The following is a 27,240-nucleotide window of genomic DNA, read 5'->3' on the forward strand; positions in this document are numbered from 1 at the left end:
GTCATCACATCCTTAGCTTAATTTTCAACAAGACAGCTCAACAATACACCACCCAGATCTTTCCAAAACAAAACACCATCAAGAACACAATATTTTGAAGCCTTTAATTTTAAGGATCTAATTTTACCTTTGGGCACTTCTGGCGGAGGATTTAAATGCTGCAATACATAAACTATGTCGAAGTACCATGGATATGAAGTGAACATATTTGAAACTTGTACTAGTGAATCTTCTGCTTCTTCTTCGGAAAGGGCAGCGATCAGATTGATATCTAATGCATACAAATTAGATTCAGCCATGAGTTTGGCCAAACTCTGTCTGTTAATGAGCTTTGTTGGCTTTATTTCTAGATCATATTCTAACATTGTTGCTATCCATTTTCCTCTCCAACCTTCTCGATCAGTCTGGGTAAGGACCTCCTTTACTGCTACTCTTGGGAAATAAGCTATAGTATGAGAATGTAGAATAAATACTTGGAAGTCTTTAAGTGCTTTTACCAAAGACAAAGCCTTCTTCTAAATAATGTTGTATTTTAGTGCTACATCCCTTAATGTCCAACTGAAAAATGCTATGGGTTGTTCAATTTTTTTATCCTTCTTTTGCATCAAGACTGTTGCTAAAGTATGTTCCAAGGTGAATGAAAATATGATAAAATCTAAAGTATAGTCGGGACTGATTAAAGTAGGAGTAGTAGATAATGAAAATTTGACACTATTGAAAGACTTTTTGGCATTTTCGAACCATCTTACCTCGCTATCCTTCTTCAGCATGTCTGTCATCTCTCTCAAATTCTCAGTGAGGTTGGGGATGAATCTCCTCAAAAAGTTAATTTTCCCATTGAATGACTAAATTTCTTTCTTGTTCCTCGGAAAGTCTAACTACTTAATAACTTCAACTCTTGCGGGGTCAATCTGGATGCCATCCTTGGAAATGATGTGGCCCAATAGCTTACCTTCCTCCATGGTGAAAACACTCTTTTTAGGATTCAACGAAATGCCAAACTTTTTTCATCTCTAAAAGACAATTCTTAGATGATGTAGTCATCAGTTTTAGAAAAAATTGTGAGATCATCTAAGTAAATGACTAGAAAAACATCCTTTTCATTGGCAAAATAAATGTCCATGGCCCGATGGAATGTTGCTCTTGCATTCTTTAATCCAAACGACATTTTGGCATACATAAATGTACCCCATGGTGTTGTGAAGGTTTTTTTCAGCTAATCATCCTTGTGCACTAAAATCTAATTGTAGCCTGAGTATCCATCAAGCAATGAAATTCTAGAAGATCCAACTACTGTTTGCAAGATATGGTCCAAATTTGGCAGGGGATAGTTGTCCTTTAAGGACACTTTGTTCAGATTTCTGAAATCGATACAAAGGCGGATCTCCCCAATCTTCTTTCTCACCGGAATGAGATTTGACATCCATTTAGAAAATCTAATAGGAACTATAATACCAGATTTATACAACCTATTTACCTGTTTTTCGATGCATGGCAGCAATGTAGGATTTATCCTCCTTAGCTTGTGGCGAAATGGCTTTTGATCAAGCTTGACCGGTATAGTGTGTTGAATTATGTTTTTATCATACTCCTTCAAATCTAAATAGTCCCATGCAAATACATCAGAAAATTCTGTCAACAAAGCAATATACTTACTTCTGATCTCAGGAGACAGAGACCTTGATAATTTGACCATCTTGGGCTTATCTGTTGTTCCAATGTTTACATCCTCAACACCTATTTCTGTAGGGACCATGGTGGGATTTCTAGCAACATCATCTCGATAAAATAACTCTTCCAAAGGTATAAGACCTCGTGGAATGTTATTTTCCTTCAACTCCCAAATTTCAACCTTTGTTGCTTCAGTTTCCTGATCATATTCATTGCATGTATCATCAATATGGTAATTCAGAAATTCATCCTCCATCTGCAAAAAGTTATTAATTTGTTTATCATCCCAAAACACCTACCAATATCTCATATTATTAGGGATAGTCGGGCGGTGTTTGACATGAATTGAATACTTCTCACCTGAACGGCTAGGAATCTTAACCATACTTGTTGCAGTAGCAAGATAATCAACCATCATATTATGAGTTCTAGGGATCAAAGATAAAGTATAGTCTGAAAAAGTTTTGAGAATGTCAAGGTTAACATTTCTATAAGCTCGTATCCTTGGATGCTTGGCCTGGTAATCCCCTTTTACCTGTTTAATTATTAACTCAGAGTCACCATAAACTGAAATTCTCTTTGCTCTCAGTTTTTTCAGACTTTTACAACCAACAAACAATGTCTTGTACTATGACTCATTATTTGAACAATCAAAATCCAATTTATAAGAACTTAATCTTACATTTCGAGGAATTTTACATGACTGATGCAAAGGGCCTTAAATCCACATGCCGATTCTGGCTCCTTCCTTACCCAATGCACTATCAAACTCCATGGTCCAAAGACCTTCTTCCTCATCAGGAAACAAAATTTTAGAGGACTGATCTTTCTGATTTTCTGGAGGATGACTTACTCTCTCAACAATCTGAGTTTCTAGCACTTATTCAACAATATCTTCAGATCACGTTTCCGGTTGCAAACCTTTAGTATCATTTTCCTGTATTTCTGCAATCAAATCTTCTTGTACACTACTTATGACATCTGAAACTTCTGAAATCTAAACAATTTGACTATCATCATCAACTGAATTCAAATCTCTATACAAAATGAAAGACTCTAGATCGGTATGTATAACATGGATAGGGTGATTATTTGGTATTTCTTTGCTACTAATCATGAATATCATCTTCTTCTCCCAGTATAGTTTTCTGAGTTGCCCAAATACCATTATAGTAGCATATGAAAAGTCAAGTTGCAAGGTTCCTTTCAATTTTCCCCCTAAGACCGTGAAAGCAACATGCAAAACAGTGGAGGTATATTAGCGACCACTACATCCATCAATACATTTTTGGATAGGATTTCGTGAAGGGACACTACTAGATCTTTGATAAGGCCAAGGCATTTGACTCTTCCTGAATCAAAGGAATACAAATCATGGTAAGGTCGAGTAATATCTAATCCTAGTTTGTCCATAATAGCCTTTGGCATCAAGTTATGTGAGGTGTCGGAATCTAACATGGAATTATGGAGTATAAACTCATGGAGTTTGAAACTAAGATAGAAAGGAGGAACTTCATTATCCTCAGGACTTCCCTCTACAGCTAGACCAAATAAAATTGCAGGCTTATCATCAGCAACATTGACAATATCTGACAATTGATCTACTTTCAACATCTTAGAAATATGGAATTTATACTTTTCATTATGACCTAGTTTAGTTAGAGGAATTGAAACCTTCAATTTGGAAATTTCATTCTCTAGGCTAAATAGAATGGATTGCTTGTCTACCTCTTTTTTTGTAGTGTCCTTCCTTTGAGGCTATCCTTTGACTTGAGATTCCTTTTTCTGGCTTTCAGTTTGAACCACCTTGTCCTTCCTCGCATTGCTGGTAAAAGCTTCATTATTTTTATCCTAACTCAGAATGACAATTTATTTTTCTCTTTTTTGATTTGCAAGAGCTGCTTCTTTATTCAGGGCATATTTTTGAACATTCTACCTTTTTAGATGTAATGTGACAAGGACATTTCTGCTCCTCAAGTTGTATCGTTTCTACAAATGTTTGAGGGCATTTTGATATCCCCTTTGATACTCTCTAGTCTGCATTGCCCATGAATCATCATTGGCGAGGACAAGATTCTGATCACTTGGTGTTATTAATTCCTGAGAAAACTGATCTTCCTCAGTCAAAAAATAAGTGATTCATCTTCTTCAAAGAAATGATTAGCCTCAGAAATTTCTTTGTCATAATCTTTCGGGCCTTGTGTGTAGTTTTGATGAAATGGTGTTTTGATCTATCCTTGAGGATCCTAAATTTTCTATTCTTTCTGCCTATTTCGAAACTGTGATTGTTGTTGGCCCCTTTAGTTCGGATTCATAATCGAAGACTCCACTTGTCTATCAGCAATATTCATTCTGTCCATCATCCTTTCCATTGTTTTAATCAGAGTGTCAAGCTTTACCTTGGAAGAAGAAGAAGACTCTTCCTTAATAGTAACTTTCTTCTCAGGTTTCTTTGATTTGATTTTGGAATTTTTGATAAGAAAATTGGCTTCCACACTTACAGCATTGCACTGCATCTCTTCCAAGATTACAGGATCTCTCTCCCCGAGCTGATATGCCATGTTTGGATCGAAGGCATCAGGATAGTGGAGGAGGGCTAAACCAGGGGAGGTTTGATGTCATTAGGAATGGAATTATAAACCAGATTTAACTGTGTTGTAAACTCTTACACTGACTCATTTGGGTTTCTTTTCATAGCATTGTACTCAGCGAAAATCTATAATGCATTTTTCTTCTCCTGCCACCAGGCCAAGAATAACTCTATCAACCGCTGGGAACTATTGACGGAATTGGCTGCCAAACTACGAAACCATTTCTTCACATCTCTGAAAAAACTTTGAGTTATTATTCTCATCTTTGCATCCTCCTCATCAACCTCTTCAAGGTCAATTAAATCTATCAGCTTGTCAACATGTTGCTGAGATGTAATCTCTGATGTTCCATCAAACAGAGGGAGTCTTTGACCATAGTTCTGAGGTAGAGCAGTAAGTTGACCAGGTAATAATAAACAAGCAAACCATGCCATGACTACTGGAGGAGGAAGAAGATGTACTACAATGGGTTTTGTAGGTATTACAATAGCCTATGTTGATGGATATGAGGACACTAGCGGAGATAGCGGTAAACTAACAATGACAGATGATGTAGTTGATGTGTTTAGAGATGAAGTAGAAGATGAAGTAGTAGCTAGGTTTTCAAGCTGATATTGAATGTAAGATTTCTCGGTAGTGATTTGAAGTTGGTCTGCTAAGCTTTGAAGTTTATCAAAATTTAACCACAACTCGTGATTAGTTTTGGAAAAGAGGGATTTAGCAGAAGGAAGGTAGGAATCAAACCTAATAGGATCAAAAACCACTTCCGAAAGGGAAGACTCAGATTTAGATCGAAACAAAGATTGCTCAAACTGAATATCAAAACAAATATCTTCAATAGTCAATACTTGATCAGGTAGAGATGTAGTTTTTACCAATTTTCTAGGTTCACTTTCAGGAATGGGAGTTTTGGGTTTTTTAAGTAACTTCTCTAGATCATCAACAATAGTAGGTGGATTTGGGTCAGTATTTGACCTAGTGTATCTTTTAGGAGCCAGATTTTCTACACCTTAAACTTGATGAGATTACTTAAATCAACCTTCCCTTGGATACTTGAATGTGTCACCCACAGAACCAGACTTGAAAGCATAGAATTAAACCCAGGAATGATATAATAGTTGTTTCCCTAGCATCAATGCCAAAATGTTATCCCCCGTAATGTCCCAGGCTGATGAGGAAATCAACGGAGGTAACCATAGACCAATCTTTTAGTTTGGTAGCTAGCCCTACCAAACCAGAGAGAGCTCTCTCTATGGAATCATAGCCAAGAGATGACATGACGATAAAGGAGTTTAGGCTATATAGCTAAGATCAAGTAGGTTTTTAAATATTTAGGGTTTTTTTGCTGGATAAGGGAGAAAAACAAGGTAGTTATGGTAGAGGGTGCTAGGTCTAGGCTTTGAGAATCAGATTTGCAGAGATGTAATGAGGCAAGGTAGGCACACACTTTAGCACTTTAGGATTGTCATTGTGTATATGGTAGACAGGTAGGGTTTCTAAATGAGCATGAATCTCATGAATTCGTTTATATCAGAAGAAAAATGAACAATAATGTGAAAGATTCTCCAAAAGAGAGCCTTACATGAATGAATTCTGTTTATTATCTTAGGAAATAAGCACATGAAACGTGGAAATGGAAATGAAATATAAAATACATTCAAACTTATGATCACAGAAGAAAAAACACTGCTAAAATGCATACCACAGGAATCCCACTACAATAGCTGCAAAATTTGTCTTTTGATTTACAAAATCTCAAATATAGGCTACAATGGTTCTCTCCTCAAATGTCCAACCCTTGGAAAATGATTCCCTTTCATATTATATAGGAAAATAAAACATATGACATCTCATCAGGTCGAAAATTCTATTCACAGCTCATCATAACTAGCTTTGATGAGTCCTCACTGAAAACTAGGATAGTTGAGACAATTTCCACAATTTAGGCTAAAGTTTAGGAGAGCATGTCTCCTCATTAATTACAATTTTCCTCAAAACGTGAGGCAAAAACTAACTAAGAAACCTAAAGTAACATTAATAGATCATAAAATATCAAATTTTCCATTATTCAGTACTGAAGAGGTTACTAGACCAGATGAGTCGCACTAGAACCAGATGGGTCGTGCCAATCAGCAAAAAAGTCGCACCAATATGCACTAAAACAAGAAATTTTGCAGATGGGTCGCGCTTGTTTGAAGCCATGTTTTGTTATATTCCCCAAGTCAAAATGGAAATATAAACAAATGGTAAACTATATGTTTCTATCTAGTTTCCATATCATCTTGAATTTTGGAAAATGGCCAATGGGAAGGCCTCCAAAAACTCATTCTCCCAACTTGACTCATAAGCGTTGCGCCAATCTAGATTTAGTGGTAGAGAGGTGAAAAAGGTGAGGTTTTTTTAGTTTCTAATCAAAATGGGAATCCTTCATGAAAAATTAGGATTATATTTGGCATTTACTCATCATAATGCATCCATACATGTAGAAAAAATCTCATTTGGGTGTCCAAGGAAAAAGGGTTGCGTCTCAGTGTGGCACTTCTGTGTGCCTTTTCCTGCAAAATTTCAAAAAATTCCAAATTTCTCCAAAAAATTCGAAATTTGTTCCTTGGCTATTATGGAATATAGGATAAACAACATTATTGGATGTTTTAGCCACCAATTTCACTCTCTTACCCATTTTTATTGATTCCCTTTGCTTATCTTGGACCTCTTTCAGTTTTGTTTTCAATCTCTTGATTCTGATTTGTGCAATCTAGTTCCTTGTTTGATAGTGATGGGCCATGTGCCTCAACATCTAATTGTCCCTATTATCTCGGTCAAGAAGCTTCTCTATATGGTCATTTACTTTGTTGAGGCAATATTCCCTGTCTTCACTAATCTCCATAGCTATTATGTCTCCAAGGCTCAATTCCTCATGCAGTAGGTTTTGGTCTTTTTCCTTCTGCAATTTTCCTTTGAGACCCTTTGTCTTAGGTCTCTTTCTCCTAACCTGCCTCTCTTGTTCATATTTCTCATCATACCACGACACTGCTTTACCTTTGGACTCTTGAATACTAGTTTTAAGCAAATAGTTTTCTAGAAGTAGTTGCTTTACCTTCAGCTACTCATTTTCTTGCTCAAGGAAGGAAATGACAAATTTGGCTCTTGCCACATTGTCCAAAATCTCCTTGATCTGATAATAATTCTCTTTTGACAACTAGTTTTAGGTTTTTTTTAATCATCTTGGGACTCCAAGTCTACTATATGTATGTCATGATGGATAGCCTCCTCACCCTTTAAATGCAATCCCTGTTGTGCTGATGTAGAAGGATTGGCCCCTTCCACAATCTATGGAGCAAACACAAGCATGTTACCTCTTTGATATGTCTTGGTTACCTTAGGTATAAGTGCCTATGAACCCTTTTCCTACTTGCTTGTTGAACCATACTTCATAGACCTTTTGAACCTAGGCCTTGATGATGTTCTTTTGCTAGGAGAAATAGTGGGTCAAATGACAGGAGCAATATTTAATCTATTCAAAAAGGTTTCCCAAGTGATTTGTTTGACTGAGAGCTGATGCATAACCACAATCTTGTTCAGGCCATGGTGAACCAAATTTGTGATATGAGGTTGTCCCCTGGTGTGAATTTTTCAGTCATCTTCACCACACTCTTAGACAAAAAATTGCACAAATTGAGTGTTCTTTTAGAGGTGAAATGCATAAGTAACCTAACATGATACCTGTATAATCCAAAGAATATGACTTCACATGTAAAATACCTCATGATAAGCTTCATTAGAGGGGCATACTTGTTAAGCAGATGTCTAAAAGGAAAAACATGTTCACAGGTCACTTTGACATTAGGTTTTAGGAACATCTTATAATCATAAAGAGACAATTCCATGCCTTTGAACTAGGTGTCACCATGATTTAGAATACTTGTGGCTAAAGAAATAATGCCTGCTGATGTTAGAAAATTATATATTACAGAGCAATGGAACACATGAAATATTGCAGAAATATAAACACATAAAATGCATAAAACAAGAGAGACATAGATATACGTGGTTCACCCAATTTGGGCTATGTCCACAAAGAAATAGCCAGTCCTTCCTTTTATATTATCTAACAAACTGAAGAGATACAACCTACAGTAGATCCATTGTAATTCCCTCTTCGCTCTCACACAATCTACTCTCTCTTTCTCACTCAGAATACAGATCTACATAAACGCAATACAATTCCCTCATATATGGCGAGCAGTTGCCTTCTAGGGAAAAAAACCCTAAATTAAACATAACTTCTACCGTCAGATCTCCACCTAATGAATGACCCAGATTGACTACGAAATTACAACATTTTGCAAGGCAATTTTACATCTATTTTTAGCTTCGAGGGCGCAACCCCCCCTGGACCCCCATGCAATACAAATATTACGGGTGGCGTTGTCGAGCCATTACAAACTGGGGTCCAATGCGGCAAAGGTCTCCCCTGCCAAAGATCAAGGAAAGATAAGAATTTGCATTTATAAAGAAAAAATATTTAAAAAATGAGTTCTTTTATGCACACATCAGTTAGTACTATCTAGATTAGATTTCATGCTCAGTTAGTTTAAATTATCACATGTGATAAATAGGGTTAAGCTAGGTCTGTTTTACATTTAGTTCATGATCTTTGTAAAATTAGAATAGGTTTCTTTTCTTGTACTTTCTTTCTTGCAATAGGTTAAGGTTCCATTTTGAACATTTCATTTTCTACAATTAGTTTAGGATTTGACTTCATTACATGCACTGCATTACATTATGACAACAAAGGAAGGACACATTGTATGCTACACATATATTACCGATACCTCTTAAGTTTGTATGAACTCTGGGATGATAATTAAAGTCGATAGGCTTAGGAGTTGCAACATTCTTGTTGCAATACCGAGGCTCATCACCTAGTTTCACAACTACTTCAAAGTTGACCAGGTACTTCAAAGTGGAATGGTCTGTGTACATCTTGAAGTACACACCCAACAGATAATGCCTAAACTTTTGGAGTGCATACACATCACCAATACTTCGCGCTCCATGGTTGAATAATTATTTTCCACCTTAGACAACTTCCTGGTCACAAACACAATTGGATGGTCAATATCACCTGTGTCTAGTTGGGTTAACACTACTCCTCATGGTAAGAAGGATGAATCTACAAGTATGTGGAATTCTTTCTTCCAACCGGAAAACACTAGAATAAGCATTGCAACAATTTTTTCCTTCAACACATCCAAGCTTTTTTGACAGTCATCATTCCAGCAGAATGTCACATCCTTCTTCAGTAATCTCTCCATGGGCGTAGTGATCTGCACATATGCCTTGATGAATTTCCGATAATACCCTATATAGCCTAATGTCACGCACAACCATTTTACATTCCTCGAAGGCTTCAAATTGATAATCAATACAATTTTGGTAGGCTCCACCATCAACCCCTGCATACAAACAACATGGCCCAAGAGTATCCCATATGGTACGCAGAATATGCACTTGTTGAGATTAAGGGATATCTGATACTTTCGACAAGTATCCAACATGAGGTGAAGACTGGCAACATGCTTCTCTACTAACCAAAACACCATCCAATCATCAAAGTAAACCTCCAAAAACTTATGAATAAATTCTTTAAAAATTGTGACTACCACCCTAGAAAATATCGCAGGGGCATTCGTAAACCCAAAGGGCATAACTATATATTGAAAACAACCCCATTCAGTGGTGAAGGTAGTCTTACTTTGATCTTCTGGTGTGATATTGATTTGGTGATACCGTGAGAACCCATCTGTAAACGAATAGGCTTCCTTACCTCCAAAATTATCCAATACTTCATCTGTGAATGGCATAGGGAATGGATCATGGACACAAGCATCATTTAACTTTCTTAGATCTACGTAGATTCAGATTTCACCCTTAATATTATTTTCTTGAACCACTATAGGACTAACCCAGTCTGATTCTTCTACAGGCTCAATAATCCCTACTACAAGCATCGTATCCAATTCTTCTTGCACTTTATCCTTGTACTTAGGCTTCAACTGGTATGGGTGTCGCTTCACTAGCTTTGCATCTAGCTTTAGATTGATCTTCATGACACCCAAATCACCTACTATCCCCTTCAAATCAGAGAACTTTGTGGGAAACAAGTCCTAATATTCCCGCATTAACTCCAGGACTTTGTCAATTGTGTCCTCATTCCAGCAGTCACCTATATTTGCGAAGTTCGACCATGCTTCCGACCCAAAGTTCACTTGCTTAGTTTTCAAGGGTTTTGACATGTCATGAACTTCTACCTTAGGCCCCATGACTTCGCGTTGTCCTTCTGACTCAGGAATACTGATGTTTCTGGGATCTTCCTCGCCTTCTTCTATGGTCACATTGTAGCATTATAGAGCATGGCACAGCTGTATACTCCAGTCTGGTTGTACCCACATGACAAGTTCTTAAGGCATTCTGAATATTGCAGCTTTGATCTCCTGTGTCACTTCATCAATACACTCAAATCCACCCTCAAAATTGAAAGTTAACAAAAAAATTTCCTTCAGAACATCCCACTCTGTGGTTCTGTGTCGTAGCTCTGTTTCTAGATACCAATTCATCAGAATAATATCCAGTGTGGAAAAATATGTGAACCCTTTCTACCTGTGGTTCCTCTCCCCATGCTTTTGTCATTGAGCCAAATGCTCACGCAGATCATCCTTTCCTGTATATTTCTCCACAATGCGGATATTGGCATATCTGAACCCCATCTTCATCATCCTTTCATACTGCTTCTAGTCTACAAAATTTTTCTTAGGTGTACCCCACCATCTAGTAGGCGTAGCTCTAAACATGATGTCTAGTGCCTCGAACCGATGTTCCCTCGGTACATCCCTTTCAATGTTATCTAGAAATAAATTGACATCTTCTAAGCCATCATAATATGGTAAGTTGCATACCGCAATAGATATACATCGAAGTGACTTAGTAAGCTTGTTACATCGCAACGTCAGTAGTTCATGAAGTCTATTCTGCCAGTGCTCAAGCTCCTCATCTGAATCCGAATTTCAGGAGTTGTGCTTCTCCCAAGTAATTCGCCCATCCATTGTAGCGTTGATAAAATCCTCATCCCGCATAGTAAGCTTATAGATTTGCTCAATATCATCTTCCTCATAATAATCTCATACTAGTTTAGTATATCGTGCACCCTCAGCCCAATCCAATGGAGTAATAACATGTTGGGTGTGGAGCATGATTATCATCCTAATTTAGAGGTCTTTGTTTCAGCTGGGTGTATAACTCAGGAAGATTGTACACCCTTCCACACAGGGGGGTGCGGGGGGGACTTGTCCCCCCCCGTGGGGGTTTTGGGGGGGCCATCGCCCCTGGCTGGGGGGTCTGGGGGCCAGTGGTCCCCCGGTGGGGGTTTAGGGGGCAGTGCCCCTGAAGCTAAAAATAGATGTAAAATTTCCTTGTAAATGTATAGTAATTTCTAGTCAATCTGGGTCGTTCATTAGGCGCATGATCTGACGGTAGAATTTATGTTTAGCTTAGGGTTATTTTCCCTAGAAGGCAACCCCTCTCTTTGTATGAGGGTATTGTATTTAGGCTGTGATATAGATGTGTATTCTCAAAGTGAGAAGCTGATAGGTGAGACTGTGAGAGAAAACATAGGATATTACAACGGATCTACTGTAGGTTGTGTCTCTTCATTTTGTTGGATAATAGAAAGGAAGGACTGGCTATTCAAGGTGGATATAGCCCAAACTGGGTGAACCACGTATATCTATGTCTCTCTAATTTTATGTGTTTGTGTTTTTCTGCATATTATATGTATTGCATTTCTCTGTCATATATGTAATTTTTCTAACATAACCGTCAGTTCCTTATTATCAAATGTCATGTTGCTTTTCTTCAGGTTGATGATCACATTCATATCAAATGCTCAATCAATTCCAAGCAATGCTGGGTAGGGATTACTGTCATCCATTATTTCAGTTACTTCAAAATCATCTATAGTGTGCACCCCTTCAATATCCACAGTACTCCATGTAGGCACCCCATAGGAATAATATTTTGGTAATTTTCCATTTGCAGCTAGATCAGGGACCACTATAGTGCTGGCTTTCCCATTCTTTCCCAAGTTTGTTTCATCAAAACATTTGCATTGGATCCTAAATCTAGGATCACCTGGTCCATTTCAAATTCTCCAATCTGTGCAGTCAATCTCATCTCCTGACCAATCCTTTTCTTACCCTTATCCACCTTATGCACTGTGCACTATTCAGGCAGTAGCTTACCCTTTCCAATGCAATTTTCTATCAATTCTTGTAGCCCCTCTACTACTTTTTGGTCCCTTAGGAGCTTCATGTAGGTCTATAAGAAAGATGTTAAAAATGAAGAATTTGTTTCTTACACACCAATGACCTCGTCAGGATTCTCTGTTCGTGTACTCTGAGCCTTTGATATAGAAGCTCCTACTTCCATAAAGCTCTTTTTCACCTCCATAAAAGTTTCCTTTTCTTTGTTCAAATCAAATCTAGCATCCTTGTTAGCAGGCTTGCGTACCCATATATTTTCTTTCAGTTGTTTTCCTTTATCCTCCCTGGTATCTATACCACTTTGTGTAATGAAATTAACACTGGGTTCATCTTCGTGCAGTTATGATTTCATCATCTAGATGTTCTAATTAGGATGCTGGGTCCGAGTCTTCTTTTCTTGCATATTTTCAATGAGCACGAGACATTCTTCTATAACGTGATCAAACTGTTGACAATATTGACAAGAGGGGTGCATTGTGTTTTAACAATTGCACACAAATTGGCCTTGTTCCCCACAATTGTAACAAATGATCTATCTGCAGCCTCTTCCTCCTCCCCCTCATCCTCTTCCTTGTCCCTTGAATCCTCCGCGCACTGCAGTTGCACCTTGATCCTATCAAGGACGTGTCTCAACTTGTACTCGTTGGGGTTCTGTCCATCATTAATTCATAACTTCAACAATTTCACTAATCATGGCCTACAGATTTACAGAAATTTCAAAACATTTGTTGGGGAGTCTGTACAAACTTTTGCAACAACTGACAATTTCCTGTCATATGTTTTCTTGTGATCTGGTAGATAGCGCACTATGGTACTACACCAGTGCTCATCCTAGTGGTATTTTCTGGCTTCAAAGGGCAAGACCTCCCCCAACTAGATAATTTTGATACACTGGGTAATGATCCTTGTCGTGACCATGGCCTTTTCATTTTAAACACCATACTTCTGCGCATGTCTCATTTTGGACTTATTTTCCCTTTCTGAGACTTTTCAACTCCATATGAAAGCTAACCAACTGTGACTGAATATGTTGCACTCCCAGATTTGTATCTTGAATAGGCAAGGCCTCCAGATTCATAGCAATCTCTAGTGCCTCAGCCTATGTTCCAATCTTTTGTTATGATAATGGTAATCTCAAGTGAGGTAACAACGAAGTAATATACCAATCCTTATGTTGCTCATCTGAGATCTGCAGATTACCCTGTTGTAGCGACATTTCAACCCTTGATCAAAATTCCATGCAGACTCATTTACCTTCTACTTAATTTCTTTAACCTTAGTTACAGACTGAGCTTGAGACGTAGGCTTCTTGAATTCATTATTCAGTGCATCTTCTGTATCCTTCAATGTCACAGCTGGATGAGTTGTACTATACTTAATGTTGGGTTGTGTTATATTCTTTCCATGACTATCCCACGTAGTTAACAAGGGGGTTAGAGGGGGGGCGGAGCCCCCCTTCATTGCACCAATTGTGTAGTTGGGGGGCAGGGGGGGTCATAGGGGGTTTGAGGCATACCCGTAACCCCACTTTATGGGGTCCAGGGCAGCGCCCTGGAAGATTTTGGTTTTGGACCCTATGTTAGGTTGGGCGGACCCACCTATGGTTTTGTACATGATTTTCGCACAAGTTTTTTGGACGCAATGGTTTTCGGTCCATGGTATTGGATGCTTCAACATGTATAAATATGTATTATATCATTGAAGGGAACATAATGAAAAATCAAGCTGGTAGTCCCAGTTTTTGGATCTAGGGGAAAATCTTTGTGTTTATGTGTTATGCTCTTTCATTGTTTATTTTCTATGTTTTAGAATTCGTATGTAGGTAATTTCTGTATGGGGTTAAAACCTACATTTGGTATCAGAGCTGTTTTGGCTTCAAGGGGATGCCTTTGTTGCTGAGGGGTTTTGCTCAGGCCTGTGGTAGACCCTGTTCAATGGGAGATCTGCGAGATCGATTCTGTTGGTGAAAGAAGATGGCGAGGAGTGGAAAGATAGAGATCGAGAAATTTAATGGTCAAAGTTTTGAGTTGTGGAAACTCAATATGGACGATCTGTTGGTGGATAAAGATCAGTGGATCACGATAGATCTGGGTACTAAACCAACGAGAGTGTTCGATGAAGAATGGAAGAAGTTGGATCGGAAGGCAAAGAGCACAATATAATTGTGTGTCTCAGATTCAGTATTGTTGAATGTATCAGGGGAAGCTACAGCGAAGGCTTTATGAGACAAGTTAGGGGCTTTATACCAACTAAGTCTCTGGTGAATAAACTGTTCCTACAAAAAAAGCTGTATAACCTGAGGATGAAAGATGGAGACTTGATGACAGAGCATCTGAACACATTTAATACTGTGGTAAGTCAGTTAGTATCTGTTGATATCAAAATTTCAGATGAAGATAAGTGCATTAGTTTGTTGTGTTCTCTACCAAATTCGTGTGATAGTTTGGTTATTGCAATAGGTAGCAATACAACTGCCTTGTAGTTTGATGAAATAGTCTCAGCCTTGCGGACGGAGGAGATGAGACAGAAAAATATGGAGAGCTAGAATGGTGATGCCTTCTCTATAAGAGGAAGGTCCCAAAATAGAAACAAAAATAAGTCATCGAGTGGGAGATCTAAATCTAGAGGGAGAGATAAGTCTCCAGGAAAACCTGTAAAGGTGGTGTGCTGGAAATACGGAAAGGAAGGGCACTACAAAAGGGACTATAAATCTAAAGCTCCTAATAAAGGAAAGGGATCTGATGATGCTCCTTCTGCAGAGGAAAAAATGACCTCAGATGAAGGTGGGGATGTGTACTTGGCTTTTTCAAGTACACATGTAGATCGTGAGGCATGGTTGATTGACTCAGGTGCATCCTTTCACTTCACTCCCCATAGACAGTGGTTCTGCGAGTATGAGAAATACGATGGTGGTGATGTCTTCTTAGGGGATGACAGGAAGGCTAGAATCATTGGTCATGGAAAAGTAAAGTTGAAGTTGCAAGGTGGAAGGGTTAGAACACTTCCGGTTGTTCTGCATATTCCTGCATTGGCTAGAAATCTGATTTCTTTAAACAAACTAGATGATGCAGGTGTAAAAACAGTGTTCAAGAAGGATACCTACAAGATGGTTCGGGGAGCACTGGTATTGATGCGGGGAGTTTGGATTGGAACTCTGTACAAGCTACAAGGTAGCACTGTTATTGATGGGTGCAACAGTTCTGTGGTTCCTGAAAGTGGAGCTAAAAATCTAGTGGTCTCTGGAGAGAAGACCATGCTATGGAATCAAAGGCTTGGACATATTGGAGAGAAGGGCATTCGAATACTTCATGGTAAAGGTATGGTAGAAGGTATGAGTAATAGCTCTCTGGATTTTGATTTCTGTGAAAACTGTGTATATGGGAAGCAGAATCAGGTGAGTTTCCCCTCTGGTGGTAAGAGGGCGAAACATATATTAGAGCTTGTGCACAGTGATGTGTTTAGACTTGTGAAGGTTCCATCACTGGGTAAGTCTATGTACTATGTATCATTTATAGATGAATTCTCAAGGAATACATGGATATATTTCCTTAAGAAGAAATATGAAGTCTTTGACAGATTTAAAGAATTTAAGGCTCTGGTGGAAAACTAGACAGAGAAGAAGATAAAGGTGCTGAGGAGCAAGGAATTTGAAGAATTCTATAAGAAGTGTGGTATAGCATGACAGAAGACTAATCCATATACACCTCAGGAAAATGGAGTTGTAGAAAGAATGAATGAGACATTGATGGAAAGGGCAAGAAGCATGCTCAGTGGTGCCAAGTTAGGACAGGAATTTTGGGCAGAGTTGGTGGAGACAACATGTTACCTGGTCAACAGATAACCTTCATCAGTGTTTGAGGATAAGACTCCACAAGACGTATGGACTGGTAAGAAACCCTCTCTTTCACATCTGAGGGTATTTGGATGTGATGCATAAGTACATGTTCCAAAGGAGAAAAGAACCAAGTTGGATAGTAAATCTGAAAAGTGCATCTTTATTGGGTATAAGGATGGTTTAACCGGTTATAAGCTTTGGAACCTAGTAACAAGGAAGGTTGTGTACAACCGAGATGTGGTGTTCAAAGAGATGAAAGATGTTATTAAACATGAAGTCCAACCAAAGGAACCTGAGAAGATAGAGTTTGAGCTAAAGGAGGAAGAATCAGACTCTACAGCAGAGGAGGAATCAGAAGATGAAGAGCCACAAACTCTGGGTCTAAGATGATCATATCGAGAAATAAGGCAGCCAGAAAGGTATAGTCCATCTGCTTTCTGTTCAAATTTTTCTTTATCTATTACTGATGATGATCCCAGAACTGTGATAGAAGCAGTAGATTCAGAGGATGGTAAACTTTGGAAAGAGGCCATAGTTGATAAAATGGCATCTTTACACAAAAATGAGGCTTGGGATCTGGTGGAGTTGCCAGCTGGAAGGAAACCCATTGGCAGCAAATGGGTGTTCAAGAAGAAGAAAAATGTAGAAGGAAAGGTGGAGAAATACAAAGCTCCGTTGATAGCAAAAGGTTATTCTCAGGTGCCGGGAATTGATTTTGGTGATATTTTTTCTCCTGTTGCCAAGGTAACTTCTATTAGATTACTTTTATCTGTTGCTGCTGCTTTTGATTTTAAGGTAGAACAGATGGATTTGAAGACAACATTTCCTCATGGGGATCTAGAAGAGGAAATCTACATGAAGCAACCTGAAGGCTTTGCGGTGAAGGGTAAGAAATAACTGGTATGCAAGTTAAAGAAGTCTCTGTATGGGTTAAAATAGTCACCAAGGATGTGCTATCAGAAATTTGATACATTTATATTGGGACTTGGCTTCACTAGAAGAAAAGCAGATCACTATGTGTATTTTAAATTAATTGGTGACTGTGTTATTTATTTGGTCTTGTATGTGGATGATATGTTGTTGGTTGGAAATGACAAAGAAATTATCCAGGATTTGAAGACCCAATTGTCCTCCAAATTCGACATGAAAGATCTTGGTGCTACAAACTATATTTTGGGTATGGAAACTAAAAGAGATCGGGCAAAGATGAAGCTTTGGTTAAACCAGAGGAAGTATGTCGATACAATACTGCAAAGGTTTAAGATGCAGGATAGTAAACTGGTGAAGGTTCCTATTCCTGTAGGTGTGAGGTTATCTGCTAAACAATGTTCCAAGACACAAGAAGAGAAAGAGGACATGTCCCGTGTTCCATATGCAAGTGCAGTCGGTAGCCTGATGTATGCATAATCTGTACTAGACCAAACATTGCACATGCAGTGGGAGTATTGAGCAGGTTTATGTCAAAACCAGGGAAGGAGCACTGGACTACAGTGAAGCGAGTTTTTAGGTATTTGTGTGGCACTAGTGATTATGGTTTGTGGTACCAAGGAAGACCAGGATTGGATAGAATTTTGGATATTCATGGCGTTGTTGATGCAGAATGGGCTGGAGATCTGGATTAGAGAAGATCTACAAGTGGGTATGTGTTTAACCTATTTAGAAGTGTAGTCAGTTGGATGAGTAAGAAACAATCTGTAGTGGCACTATCAACTATAGAGGCAAAATACATGGCAACCAATCATGAAAGCAAGGAAGCAGTTTGGTTGCAGAGATTGTGTTCAAGTATGGGGTTAGTACAGGGAGCTATAAGGATAGACTGTGACAGCCAAAGTGCAATTTTCTTGGCAAAGAACACTGCATATGATTCAAAGATAGATCACATTGATGTTTAGTATCACTTTGTGAGGGGTATGATAGAATACAAAAAGGTGTTGCTGGTAAAGGTGGACACTTTGAAGAACACTGTGGATGCATTGACAAAATATGTGAGCTCTGAGAAGTTCTCTTGGTGTAGAGAGACAATGGGCATTTTAGGGCTGGAAAAATGACTAAGCTCTGTTGTGGCCCCCTATGGAAAGAAAACAACAAGTGGGAGAACGTTGGGTTGTGTTATATTCTTTCCAAAACTAGCCCACGTAGTTAACTGGGGGGTTAGAGGGGGGGCGGAGCCCCCCTTCGTTATGCCGATTGTGTAGCGGGGAGGGGGGTTGTCATAGGGGGTTTGAGGCATACCCATAACCCCACTTTATGGGGTCTAGGGCAGCGCCCTGGAAACTTTTGGTTTTGGACCCACCTATGATTTTGTACATGATTTTCGCAAAAGTTTTTTGGACGCGATGGTTTTCGGTCCATGGTATTGGAATCGATGGTTTTCAGTCCATGGTATTGGATGCTTTGGCATGTATAAATATGTATTATAACATTGAAAGGAACATAATGAAAAATCAAGCTGGAAGTCCCGATTTTGGGATCCAGGGGAAAATCTTTGTGTTTATGTGTTTTATGTGTTATGCTCTCACATTGTTTATTTTCTGTGTTTTAGAATTCATATGCAGGTAATTTCTGTACGGGGTTAAAACCTACACTTAATATACCAACTCAGCACCCTATCCTGCAATGTTGTGGCCAATTGTGCTTTCTTTAGGCCATCATTCATTATATGTTGTGACTTCTATTGTATCTCTGAGATAATAATGGTCAGCTATTATGCCAGAGCATCTAAGATAATTGTTTTGGGGGTTTTGTTTTAATTTGGGAGACTAATGGATGAAACAGATATAGAACTGATATGCCTAACCTCTTGAATAATATCAATATCTCAGCAGTGGGTTGCTATAAATATTTACACAGTGAAATAGCTTTTATGATGATGAGCAGAAATAGAAAAATAATATGATTACCACAGTTTTCATATTGAAAATTTAAATAATCATAAGTATGAAAACCTTTAAATTATGTTTAAAGGTTTGAGAAAATACACGAGCTTACAAAAGATGTTGATCATTTATTAATTTTAAGGGAATTAATTAAACAAACATTCCATTAATTCATTCTCTTTATAGATTATCACTTTAGAAATCTTATAGGAATAGATTGAAATACAATTATGCCTACCCAGTTATCTCTGCAAGACACAAGTATATGAAGAAAAACATAATGAATAACACTGAAAAACATACAGGAAACACAAACTATGTAAAAGAGAACTCAGAATCCTTTGCTTTGTATTAATGATCCAGAAATATTAATTACATCAAATGTCTAGAAATGCTTCTTCAAGGGTGCAACCCCTAATAACTCGTGAAGGGAGTTATTTATACAATAGTAGGACGAAAAATATCCCGAACTGCTTTTACAAAAATAGATTATTAATGATCTGAAAATGGGGCACTTAGGCTTCTTGTCTAACTTACAAGAACCTCTCCCACTTCCAAATCTTTAAATATTCCCCAGTCTTATTGATTAACCAATGTGGAATTAATAAGTGCTTGATATTAAGGTGTATGCTAGTATTTGTTTTAAACTGTTCAGGTGCTATAAATTAATGTGCTGAAATTGATATATAAATACAGATAATACTAAATAATGCAGCAATAAACAATCACACAGAATCAACAATTTAATAGGAATTCACCCACAACTCTTGGGTGACATCTCCGTGAGCTCTAATCAACTCAATTAGGCTCTCTGGGATTATAGTATAAGTCCTTTTTACAAGCTCTTGGCTCAACTCCTATTGTTTTACACAGAAACAATGGGTTCAGACACCATTTTATCCCGTGGCTCTTGAAGCTCTGGCTCTTGGCTTTGGCTCTTGGCTCTTGGTTCCGGCTCTTGGCTCTGAATCTATCTCTTCGGCTCTGGCTCTAGCTCTTGCTCTTCGGCTCTAGCTCCTTTCTGCTTATGCTCGGTTTCAGAAACAAGTCCAACAACAACCTCAGCAAAAAATCCCCTGTCTCTGTCGTTCTGTGGCTTTTTAAGCCAAATCGGCGCTGTCGTTTCATTTTCCCTCTTGGCTTTCTGTCTCCTGACCTCTGTTCTCCCGAATCCCTCTTCTAAGTGTTAGAAATCATGGCATAATGCCTTTTGGGGAGGTGGCCACCTGTTCTGCAACAGATGAGTGCATTGGGCCTTTGAAATCCCTGAAATGACCATTCTCTGTTTACACAGAGAAATACGTTAAACACTGAAAATCTGCCACAACACAGTCTTTCAGACTTCAAACATTCATAAATCCCCACTATATTCCTATCGGTTCTGCCCTCAATCGCTATCGCATCTCGCAACTGCCTGTTCCATGGCTCCCCCTTTGTATTTTTTTTAAATACATTAAAACATTGCAAAAACCCGTGAAAAGGGCCTTATGGCGGACTTGAAACATTTATGCAATGGAGTTTACAAAACCCTTTTAGGTCCGTCGCATCGCATCGGTGCATATATATGTGTCCCCTCTGTCGCATGACCCCGACACGATATTGCGATATCTCAATCGCGTATTGCATAGGCCCGAGGTTTCCCATATGGCATGACTGATGCTGACGCTGATTGCAATCCACTGATATTAGCGATCGGGATATCGTGCATCGCAGGGTCCTGCCTTTGCCTCATGGCATCGCCGATTGCAATCCACCGATATCAGCAATTGACATATCGCTCGGCCTGATCCCTTTGTTATATCACATGTGCCTTCCTCTGACCCGATACGTTAGGGATTGGCGATTGGGGGTGGCTTCCCTTTTTCACTTAATCCTCTTTTTTTCCCTGGTCCGATGTATTTTCCCCTTTTGAAGGGTTTTTTTGCCTTTTTTAAAGGATTTTGCCTCTTTTTCTAAGGAACAAAGGGCATCTTCCTTAAGTGATAACTTTTTCATCCTAAGCCCATTTTTGCCCATTCACGTTGTAGTAGATTCAGGAGGAGAAGATCTCTACAATGGGGCTATTTCTAGGAACTTCCTTGGAATTTCATTTTTCCTCTGTGAGGAACACCTTGACTTAGGAATCTATCCAAAATCCATTTTAGATCACGCCTTCCCACTAAAAGAACTTTTAGTCTCCGAAAGACTGATATACTGATTTGAACAGTAGATGAGAGTGACTCACCCTCTTCTTTCAACCTCCCTACACTTTCCTTGCATAGTGCCTCTGAACCAAAGTTTCTAACCACTTCCCTTCTGGATGGGTTGATCTTCGCAGGAAGAGTTGCCTTCTTCTTTGCCTTTCTGTAGAACTCCTGCTTAGATGGTCACATAAGGTAGTTTGAACTCTCTGCCTTGATCATTGATCCAAGGTGGCTCAAGAAAATGTGAAGTACACCTGCTTCACAAAAAATTTCATTTGTACCTGTTTGAAAGGCTTCCAACAACAACTGTTAACAACAACAGGCATACATACAACAACTAGATGGACTAAACTCCTGCTTCAACAAAAGAAACAGATTTCACATCTTGTGAACATCTCCATGTCTTGTATCTATATACAAATGATGGACTAGACAACAAGCCCACAAAACATGCCTTTAAAAACAAATGACCCTTCAAGTCAAGCATGTAGAAAAAGACCATTAGGACTCTTTTCAAAAGATAAAACATTTCATTGCTATCTCCATCTTGGAGACCAAGTCAAATTATTTCAAGTCAACATTGCATGTATGTTTAAAGCAATCAACCCTTCAAGTTAATTACACACACATGTTAAAATACAAGGAAAACATCAACATCCCTCTGTTCATGCATCTCATGGTCATGCATGCATTTCATCCTTCAAATTCCACTTAAGCACACTGTACTTTTGAAGCTGAAATGAAATATAATGTTGTAGCAACAAAGTGACTCTCCCACTCAATCTTTTCCATTCACCATCTTGGTAGAAACCTGCAACTTGCATCTCATCAACAAAGAAATGCAAATAGATGCATCAATAGACATGCAATCATTAATTGGAAAAGAACTCTAACCATTTCTTACCAATCCAGTTCAAAGGTTTTTCCTTTGTCTACACATCAGCATCAACATGTGAATCATTTTGAAACACATTATTTATGGGAACTTCCTTTCCATTTCTGCCATCTTCTCTTTCCACTTTCTTCAGCTTTAGTGGAAGCATTGTTGGATTCAGAGTCCAACACCTTTCAGCAAGATGCCCTTGCTTATGGCAGTAAGTGCAACACATGTGCATCCTCTTAACAGCATGATTTGCCTTATCCAATGGACCTTTGGGTCTTTGCTTCTTTTCCTTCAAAAGTTTCCTATATGTGGCCATTCTCTTCCAACATCTAGAAACATGATGGTTATCCAAACCACAAAAGGAACATGCAATTCTTTTCCCATTCTTATGTGGAAATTTACCATGCTTTGCAAAATCAAAAGGAATGTGTTTAGAACCTTATTTATACCTTTCTCTTTCACCCTTATTGCCTTCATGAGGAGGTGAAATAAATGATGAAGTGGCTCCCTTTGGAACACCATCAATCTCTTCAAGGTTGTTAGAGTTTCCACAACTCTCTGGTTGAAGTGTGTGCTGTTGAACACCTGCATCCTGCAAGTGATGTTTCAAGTCATTGCATTCCTCTCGAATACAATCTTCGCACTCTGCGATGCAACTCTTTCTTGGAGTTGTTTCAATGGCCTTCATGGTAGCTTTGGAACTCTCTCCATAAGACTGTCCATAGCCAAGACCCAAATACTTAGGCCTTTCCTCAATTATTATTGGCTCAACAATACCTTGTGCATGCTTTCCCAAGCCCTTTCCTTCATAGCCCATCCTGGACATTAGCTTGGAACCTATGCCTCTAGTATATTTCTCAAAAGAACTAATATAAGCATTCTTAGAATAATTTGAAGACAAACTAGAACGGTTTACCTCTTCCTCAAGCTAATACTTGACCAAGGCTTCTTGGGCAACAAAGAGCTATGACTCCAACTCATGCATCCTCTTCAGGTTCATATTTGCAATATGTAGTTGCCTCTCCATTTCCTGCAGTCTGATAGAAAGCATCTACTTCTCTTCCTTCATGGAATTCAACCGCTCTCAAAGTATGTTGCTCCTTTTCCCATCCTCATACATTTCTCTCACCTTGTCCATCATGATAAACAAGTCTTGCTTCAAGTTCCCATCAAAGGGTCTTGTGATGAAGAGGGAATAATTCGATGATACACTTGAGGAATTTGTCATTATGCCAATGAATAAAGAACTTCAAACAAGATTAATAAAGAGCTTATTTCAGAAACCTTTTGCAACAAACCTCTTGTGCTTTAACGACTGCCTTAAGGTCCTTGGGATAGAAGAATGCCTTCAACCCTTCTTCCTATTTTTCCATCCTGGACTGAGATATTAGTAGCTTTCCCTTTACCTCTGCAAACTCAAACAATAATTAGTCTGCAACAAGCATACAATTAGCCTCTTGTTGTTCAAACACCTTTCAGACAAGCAGTCTTTGCTTTGTCAATCAAGTATTCTGATATAACCTTCTTAAATGTGTTGTTAACCAAACTTAGGCTCTGATACCACCTGATCTGAAAATGGGGCACTTAGGCTTCTTTTCTAACTTACAAGAACCTCTCCCACTTCCAAAGCTTTAAATATTCCCTAGTCTTATTGATTAACCAATGCGGAATTAATAAGTGCTTGATATTAAGGTGTATGTTGGTATTTGTTTTAAACTGTTCAGGTGCTAAAATTAATGTGTTGAAACTGATATATAAATACAGATAACAGTAAATAATGCAACAATAAACAATAACACAGAATCAACAATTTAATTAGGAGTTCACCTAGAACTCTTGGGCTACATCTTCATGAGCTCTAGTCAACTCAACTAGGCTCTCTAGGATTATGGTATAAGTCCTTCTTACAAGCTCTTGGCTCAACTCCTGTTGTTTTACATAGAAACAGTGGGTTCAGACACCATTTTATCCCCTAGCTCTTGTAGCTCTTGCTCTTGGCTCTTGGTTCTGGCTCTTGGCTCTGACTCTAGCTCTTCAGCTCTAGCTTTGGCTTTGGCTCCTTTTTTCTTATGCTTGGTTTCAACAACAACTCCAACAACAACCTCAACAAAAAACTCCCTGTCTCTGTCGTTCTGTGGCTTTTAAAACCAAATCAGCGTCGTCGGTTCATTTTCCCTCTTCTCTTTTTGTCTCTTGGCCTCTGTCCACTCGAATCCCTCTTCTAAGCATTAGCAAACATGGCATAACACCTTTTGGGGAGGTGGCCACCTGTTCTACAACGGATGAGTGCATCGGGCCTTTGAAATCCCTGAAACGACCATTATCTGTTTACACAGAGAAATACGTTAAACACTGAAAAATCCACCACAACACAGTCTTTCAGACTTCAAACATTTATAAATCCCCACTATATTCCTATCAAGTCCACCCTCAATTGCTATCGCATCTCACAACTGCTTGTTCCATGGCTCCCCCTTTGTATTTTTTTTAAATACATTAAAACATTGCAAAAACCTGTGATAAGGGCCTTATGGTGGACTTGAAACATTTATGCAGTGGCATTTACAAAACCCTTCCCAGTCCATTGCATTGCATCGGTGCATATATATGTGGCCTGCTTTGTTGCATGACCCCGACGCAATATTGTGATATCGCAATCGCGTATCGCATGGGCCTGGGGTTTCCCATATGGCATGAATGATGTCGACACTGATTGCGATCCGCCGATATCGACGATCGACATATCACTTGGCCCGATCCCTTTGTTATATCACTAAGCGATAACTTATGTATCCTAAGTCCATTTTTGCCCATTCAAGTTGCAGTAGATTTAGGAGGAGAAGATCTCTGCAATGGGGCTATTTCGAGGAACTTCCTTGGACTTTCAATTTTCCTCTGTGAGGAACACCTTGACTTAGGAATCTATCCAAAATCCATTTTGGATCAATTAACAATAAAAAATAAAACTGCCTAATGATCCGGCACTATTTTGGTGCTGCACTGTTTGATGACTATTATTGAAAAAGTTGAAAAATGGTTGAAGTTGGCTAACTATTCCCTCAAAAACTGAATGTTGTTCAATTATTCTTAATCAAGTAAATATGCTAATTCTTCCCACGTTTCTTATCTAGGATAGAAATCTTTATTACCCTCATGTACATTTCATCCATCTCGGTGTATTTAGTAAAAGTGGGTTTTACCAAAAATATATGCTTGATTTCATCAAGGATGAAGAAAGAATCCCTGAGTGTTTTCACTATGAGATCTGGTGTTGCAAATCCTTTGATATTGGAAACTGAAGCTGCATGGGTGCCCACCTCTGTTAACTTCTTGACATAATCCTCAATTGGCATTATTTTATCATTAATAACCATCATAGAAGGTAAACCCTTGCTGACCAAAGGTTCAATATTGTTGAAAAATCTCTGAACTATGTTGTTACCATTGTTGCACTTTTCTTGTAGCTGAAGGGTGAGATTTTTCTTAGTGATAATCTTCTTTACCTCTAATATCGTTGTAGTTCTGTTGTTTATTCTCAATTCCTCAAGCTCATAGTCATCCTTGGAATTTAGAAATTTGATGATATCAAAGGCAGTCTCTGGCATATCCTCCAGCTACTTAGTTATGGCTTCCATTGCTTCCTGATATTTTTCCAATAAATCTTTCTGATTGAATATTATCTTAATGGAGGGCTAAATCTCCTTGATTGCTTCTCTGATTTCTTTTTGGCAGCTACAAAATGTACTTTATCTGCATTCGATCTTTGCTTCAAGACTTCATTGCAAATATTCTAACAGGGAGGTACTTTGGCAGTTTGTAGTGTGGAAGTTCAAAGCCAAAAACCCTAATTTCTATGTAGTTTTGGTAGCAATACCAATCTCCTGTTGCAACTCGATCTATGAACTGAAGTTCTTTGAAAATCTCCTCACTGATCCTTGGTAATGGAGTGCTGCTCATAAGGCTGAGGGTTGGATGAATAAGTAGTTCTATGAGCTGCTTGTATGTGAATTCTTCTTTCTCCTTCATCCCCATTGAAGTCCAGAAAATCATTGACTATTGTTGTCCTTCTTCATCAAGTTTCCACAAAGGAAATGGGAATTTTTCTCCCTAAAAATATATAAAAAGATACACAAGTACTAAAGCATACTTGCATACTTTTTTAGTGTATAATTAGACAAATTGCTCATGTATGGCTTCAACTATGAAATGACTGAAATCATAAATAACAATAGGCTTAGAATCAGAAGAAAACATGGATAAGAAACCAAGGATGGATTCATTGACAGACTGATTAGAGTGATAAACAAGCAAATAGGATAGTATAGTAGTAATATGCCTGGTTCTATCAGGAAACATAGATGAATCATAAGGGGGATTTCTCTTTGGTAGAGGACTACCAATTGCTAAAAAAAGTTCCAGGGTTTGGGATCTATTGGTAAAGTCCACTTTGTTATAAGCTTCTATCAGGGTTTCATGGGAAAAAGGATGAGTTGGTATAGTGGCAGGGGTCTACAAAATTTTCTCAATTGAATCAGTATTAATGGGACAAAGGATTTCTCCAGTATGTGAGATAATTTCTCTCTGGTTGGGATCAGAGGATTCATGGCATTTTCTCACAAACACTGGAGCTTTGTGTATTTGTGGAAAAATATAGTGGGGTAATTGGGATTCCCAAAGCCCAATTTCATCACTCTGGTCAATTAATTGCTCTTTCCACCAGTAATAAATTTCAAATAAATCAAATTGAGAATAAGTCTCAATGATTTTGCAATCCTTTTCAACTAATGGAGTATGGTGGAAATCAACCTGTGGGCGAATTAGAGGATTTGAAACTTCTGCAATTGTTTTTCCCTGGGAGGAATTTTGTCAAATGAAACTAT

At 38.5% G+C, this 27,240-nt stretch overlaps 1 protein-coding gene across 1 annotated transcript in view; it reads left to right on the forward strand.

Moving 5' to 3' along the window:
* Window positions 1-4,727: 4,727 nt before the first annotated feature.
* Window positions 4,728-27,240, forward strand: part of LOC149174084 (casein kinase 1-like protein 2) — a 150,761-nt gene continuing 128,248 nt past the window's right edge. Inside the window, exon 1 of the mRNA XM_089420736.1 lies at window positions 4,728-4,791. Within this exon, the coding sequence (XP_089276862.1) occupies window positions 4,728-4,791 (64 nt within the window). The remainder of the gene's footprint in view (window positions 4,792-27,240) is intronic.

Source organism: Pinus tabuliformis, chromosome 4_1 (assembly GCF_031772625.1).
Source record: "Pinus tabuliformis cultivar Carrire ecotype Pingquan chromosome 4_1, CPIR1, whole genome shotgun sequence".
Lineage (NCBI taxonomy): Eukaryota > Viridiplantae > Streptophyta > Pinopsida > Pinales > Pinaceae > Pinus > Pinus tabuliformis.